The sequence below is a fragment of the Rhipicephalus sanguineus genome, chromosome 4 (assembly GCF_013339695.2).
Source record: "Rhipicephalus sanguineus isolate Rsan-2018 chromosome 4, BIME_Rsan_1.4, whole genome shotgun sequence".
Classification (NCBI taxonomy): Eukaryota; Metazoa; Arthropoda; class Arachnida; order Ixodida; family Ixodidae; genus Rhipicephalus; species Rhipicephalus sanguineus.
This window is the reverse complement of record NC_051179.1, coordinates 42,420,541-42,426,540: the sequence shown is the minus strand read 5'-3', so window position 1 is coordinate 42,426,540 and position 6,000 is coordinate 42,420,541. Positions and strand designations below refer to the sequence as shown.

The 6,000-nt window shown below is 45.1% G+C and overlaps 1 protein-coding gene across 1 annotated transcript; it reads right to left on the bottom strand.

Moving 5' to 3' along the window:
• Nucleotides 1–423: 423 nt before the first annotated feature.
• Nucleotides 424–3,822, bottom strand: LOC119388744 (protein enabled homolog). The gene is made up of 2 exons (XM_037656161.2): nt 3,345–3,822; nt 424–679 (listed from the first exon to the last, which is right to left on the bottom strand). Exons 1-2 carry the CDS (start codon nt 3,648–3,650, stop codon nt 473–475), a joined length of 513 nt encoding a protein of 170 aa, XP_037512089.1. The 5' UTR covers nt 3,651–3,822; the 3' UTR covers nt 424–472.
• Nucleotides 3,823–6,000: the final 2,178 nt, after the last annotated feature.

Here is a 6,000-nt window from a genome sequence, read left to right as displayed (position 1 = left end):
TCAAAGTATCTTTGTCCAGCCCTGGTCTAGGGCTGCTCAACCGTGTCGCGCCGACAAGCGCTGGCTGCGACAGGCACGTCAGCGCGCATAAAATAACAAAAACAGAGAATTAATGTTTTAATGCCAAATACCACGCGGCAAAGTTACGCAGCGTTGTATTCATTCAATCTGAATCCAATCATTGAGGTATTTGGTAACTTCTTTTTCCTTACACAGCGGTGGCTGACAGCAACGTTTGTTTAATGAGAAATGACGGCTGGCGTAGATGTGCCTGTCTGATACACCTACGCCTTACACTACGATTTATTGTGTCAGGAGTGATTGAACTGTATCCATTCGTAGCATACGTGTGCACAGGTTGCTTGGACATTTTCACCAGACGATGCGCGAGCGATGGATGACAGCAACGTTTGTTTAATCAGAAACGGCGGCTGGCGTAGGTGTGCCCATCTAGGGCACCGCCGCCAAGAATTCAACGGCCTTTCTTGGATGGTTTGATTGTGCGCGTTCGCGCCTTGGGCAGGAACACCGCGGTGGGCAGCGTCTCCTCCTCAGTGTTGTCCGTGAGCCGAAGCGTGGTGGCCGGCTCGTCCTCTTCAGTGGTAGTCTTGGTGGCCGCTGCGGCCGCGGCCTGCCTGGCCCGTCGCGCTTCCGGACTGGACTCCACGCGGTCGCGGACCTGTCACCGAGTTCGTGACACAGAACAGACAGTTTCAGCCTGGCGTGCGCTCGCCGCCTTTTCCTTATCACTGTGGTGCGAAAGGGTGGAAAGGCTCCAGCATGTAGCGCAACTTTATTAATCCCTGAGGCTGGTGTGCGACCAAGGATGTTAAAAAAAAATTGTACAATGGTTCTGACGTTTCTGAAAGCTATTCTCAAGTTTTTTTCGAGAAAAGCGTGATATGTGTTCAGGTTATATGACAGCGTCACACACACACACGCGCGCACGTACACACACACACACACACACACACACACACACACACACACACACACACACACACACACACACACACACACGCACACCACACACACACACACACACACGAACGCCCACACATACGCACGCACGCACGCGCTCACACACACGCACGCACACATGTATACATCATCGGCATCAGCATAATTATTCAGAATGCGCTACTGCTCTGGTAAGTCCACATGATATACATAGTAGTAAAATAAGGCAGATACAGCAAACGGAAATCTTCAACAAATGTAATTTAGGTGTCCAACGATCTATGCGTTCATTCAGTCCCTCATGCATGAGAGGTGTGATGCAGACTATAGACAATGAAACTTCTGTTGATGTCATTGTTTATGCCGACGTGAGGATCTAACGTTTTGCTCTTACGCAGCTGCTCGTCTAATGCGATCTTGGCCAATGTTTTGGCTGTGCTGTGTAGCAGCCTGGACGTGTAGATCTTGGCCGTGTAGCAGCTGTCGCTTTGCTACACTCTCATGTCTGTATTGTGGCGCTGAAAACAATCAATGAAGCGGCGGGTTCTAGTTACACGTTCTGCGGATATATTTTTTTTCTGTGTTCACCACAACTGAAATGTCTGGAATGTATTGTGTGTTTGTGTGCATTGCTATAATCATTTTCAAGTAAAACTAAAGTTATTTGCTGGCTGAGTAAGAAAAAATCACAGCATATCCACGGAGTGAATGATGATGAGCGGGCGAAGCTGCGGAGGTTCATCGGTAAACCGTGAATCTTCCGTGAATTCTGCCCAGTACATCATCACCGACGTGAGATCGGGCGCGTTTATACTAAAGGTTCGATGAGTTATGACGACTTGCAGCTTACTTTAATTTTACATGTACGCTGTGATCATCGCTGTGCATCAATCAACGGCGTTTTGAACAAAATTTTTATTGTTTAATCACGCACAATAGAAATCTCACCAGGCACTACCTTGGAGGTAAACAATGGCTGCTAATGGGAATGAGAGACAGAAGAAGTCGGCTTTTAGCTAACACTTACACTTCTACTTCTACTAACGTTTTCTACTGGAACATGCCAATGGCTGCTAATGGGGAATGAGAGACAGAAGAATTCGGCTTTTAGTTAACGCGCACGCTGCGACTTTTTTATTGTTCAGCAACGCACAGGAAAAATCTCCCACCGGCACCACCTTGGAGGTCAAGATCTGTTACTAGCGTTACGACTGGTTACGCACTACTACGACTACGAGGGACGAACGGGTGCCGCCTTAAGGAGCTTCGCCCCTAAAAACGAAATCTAGTAACCACATTCTATGTTATTCATTTTTCGTGACCTCTCAACGTGTTGTCAAATCACAGGGAAGCTACGTGACTCTACATCAATGCTCTGTTGCATTGTCCCGATAAGTTTCATCATATTTGCATGTTCTGGTTTTATGAATCGCAGCGCACTCAGGTTTCTATCAGTGAAACGATACATCAAGAACGCGCCTTCGGTACTACCGCCAGCCCCTTCATTTTGCTGTGCCATGTTAAAAGCAATAGCTGTTACCAGCGCTTGCACTGCGTAACCTATGTCAGCTCAATATGTATTTCCTGCTATACATACATCTTTAATGAAAGAGTGGCTTATAATGAACTGCAGATGACATATTTACATCGTTTCACATTCATAGCCCTATTTTTAAGACTTATCAGTGACTTCATTCATATACTGTTGGAACCCGGTAACGTACTGCAAGTTATTTCTGCACTTCAAATATAAAAGTGTTGGAAACCATAACATATTAATGGGACATTTGTATACGCAGTGGCTTTACAGTCATCCGCGAAGCGCACACCCCGAAAACGCGGGCATTCGTGACCAATCCCAACGGTAGCAACTCAAGTCGCTTGAAGCGAAGTATCGGGATGACATCGTAAGACATTGAACACGATTGGGTTCGGAGGGTATATTACTCGCGAAGTAAATTTGTCAGGCATGTACGGGTTCTTCCGAGCCTAAAATTATCCTCTAGAGCTGTCCCTGATTTGCACTGAATTCTTAAAATGCCACTATTACAATGCGAAAGCCGAAATGAAGTGCTGTGCTGGTGTATCATGCAGGTGTGATGTATGTTTATGCATGACGTTCTGTGTAAGGAAACAGCTAATGGTGCGTTTTATTAATTTGGTAGTTTCGTCAAAGCGCATGTCAATGTTGTGTTTAAAATAATGGTTTGTCAAAATGTATGACAATGTCAACAAAATTTATGTGCCTTCGCTGCTGTATTGGCCAATACGGGGGTGAAGGACTCCCTCAAGCCACCCTTGAATGGCTTTTCATTTGGCCTCCTATCGCATGTGTTGTGATAAACAAATAAATAAATCAATCAATATCAAAATAAGATGTGAACCTGAAAGAAGGCGGCAACAGCCAGAACGACAATGACCACGAAGGCGACGGAGAAAATCACCACAGGGTTGGGTCCTGGTCTCGGGCGGTTGTCCACGACGGGCCACGGCGGAGGAGGGGGCACCGATATCGTGGACGACGACCGTTTCGCTGCAACCTTGGATTTAGGTGCCTTGGGCTTCTTCTTCACCGGCTGCTTGTGAAGAGGTGGTGGCGGCAGGGTTGGCGGTGGCGGTGGTTGCAGGGGTTGTTGGTACATGGCCAAAGCTGCCGACGGCAGCGGCAAGCTGCTGCGAGTGGCTGCCATCGATTTCTTCAGGTCTCGGTGGACCTTGCTCGGTTGGTAGCAGCCAGTTCAGCGGCGGGCATGCTGTCTCATGGTTTGTTTTGCCTTAGTTAATAGCTTGAACCCACTATGGTATATCCGCCATGATTTGGATGGAATTAGAGTGATGCAGTCAGCAATGAGAAGAAAGCAACCAAAATATTTGGAAAAGGATCGATGGTATCAAAAAAGCTATATAATTCACTAATTACTGAACTTATTAAAATTGTGGCTTTGAAGCATGCTTTCGCATAAACTACCATTGTATGGGCTGGAATGAAAAGAGGAATATGTGAAACAAATAGAGAAATAATTCCCAACACTATATACCGCATCTCTAGAGCAACGTGACCTTAAAGGGGTCATTAACCAATTTTCCAAGCAATGATCTAATGACCTCAGTATCGTAGTTTACTGCCTCCCGAATCGATTGCCGCAAAAATTTCTCGAATCCGTCAAAAATGAGCGGAGTTACGGGGGTTTGGCGCACGCTTTCAGAGCTTTCTCTCTTTTCTCATGCCGACGAGCGCACTGGAAGCTACACAGGGAGGGATGGCACGGGGGAAAGAAGGTACGTCAGCACACGTCATGAAACGCGATCGCTCTCCCGCTGTGATTCGCGTGCGCGAGTGCGGCTACCGTGTACTGAGGAGTGCGGCGCCGGGAAGTAGCGGCACCCCGTGGCAAGAAGCGCATCTGATCCGAACGCCGTTCTCGATTTACGTCGGCTATCGGCCAATGAGGATGCTATGTCTCTTGCGACGTGAACAGGCAGATCCGCAAACGAGAGGTCACTGGTTCGATTCCGCGCTTAGGAAGCATTTTTCTGAATTATTTTTCTTTGGGACTTTGATGTATATATACATACTTATACATATACGGTGCATGACGGCGGCGACGGCGACGGCAAAATCCAGCCGAGACTGTCCATATAATTGCTATCGCAATAAAACAACTACTGTTGAAGGTAACAACGTGTAACGCTACGCCACATAAGTCGCGGTAAGCCTCCCAGCCTTCACTCAAGCCTCCAGTCCATGCAAGCTACAGTAGTTCGTTGCAGTTTGAGTAAACTTGTATCAGTGTGTTACGGCAATAATATTTTGAAGGAAAGTAACGCAAAAGTAATCCATCATATTTCTGTAATGGTTCGACTACTTTTCTGGGGCTGCAACCGACCACTGTAATCAATTACAGATTAAAGGACGTAATTGTAATCAGTTACTTCATTTCTTTAACGTGTGCAAGTGTGCTCAAAAGTGGAGAAGGAAAAGAGCAAATTTTGTGCGCAAAGAAGGAAAGGGAAAGAAATAAGGGTAGGAAAGGGTTATTAAAGTAGACAAAGCTTAGCGTGACAATTAAATGTCGCATCATTATCGTAACCTGGTCATACTCTGACCTGGAATAAAGTATTTTCTCTCTAGCTCTCTCTGCCAGGCCAAACTTCCTGTCTCCAGTGGCCCTCTCCTCCTCACCTTTGAATTACGCGTGTGATTCTCTGCCAGTTGTGCGGTTAAGCGGTTGCATGTAATTGATTTAGCAGCGAATATTACCGAGTAAGAAATTATCGATCAATTCTACTAATATCGAAAATGTGACTGATTATAAGCAAACATTTTGTGTATTCGGGTAAATACAAGTCTGGCTCAGCGGACAAACGGTTGGAAGAAAATTTAACAGCGGAACTGTTTCAGCTTGGAGAAAGTCCGTTAGTCGCGAACAGAAAACTATATATATATATATACACATTATATATATATATATATATATATATATATATATATATATATAGAAAGTAGTAGAGAGAGAAAAAGGGAAGAAAGGCGGAAAAAGATAGAAAGACAGAGAAAGAAATAGAAGGAAACACACAAAAAATATAGAAAAACACAGAGAGCAAGACAGAAAGAGAGAAGAGAGAAAGAGAGACAATAAAAGAAAGAGATAGAAAGAAAGGGTAGAAAGAGAAAAAAGATAGAAAGAGCTGGAAAGAGAAAACAATAGATAGAGATAGAAAGAAGTAGAAATAAACAGAGACAAAAAAGTGACAGAAAACATATAGAGAAAGGGAAAGAGAGGAAGAAAGAAAGAGAAGAATAAAGAGAAACAATGAAGGCCCCCAACACCGCACTTCCTTCAGGCTCGGCACCGGTAGTGCGAAGCTACCTTAATTTTTTACAGTCGTGGATTGATGTGAGGGAATGAGGTGATGTGGGGTGAGGTATTGGCTAAATTAGACAAACAATTCCGATTTTGCGTGCTGCGCGTCTTCAGCAGACACATTTGTAAGGGTTCGTTACATGATCTCGAATCTATAGAGTACCTTGACGCAAGT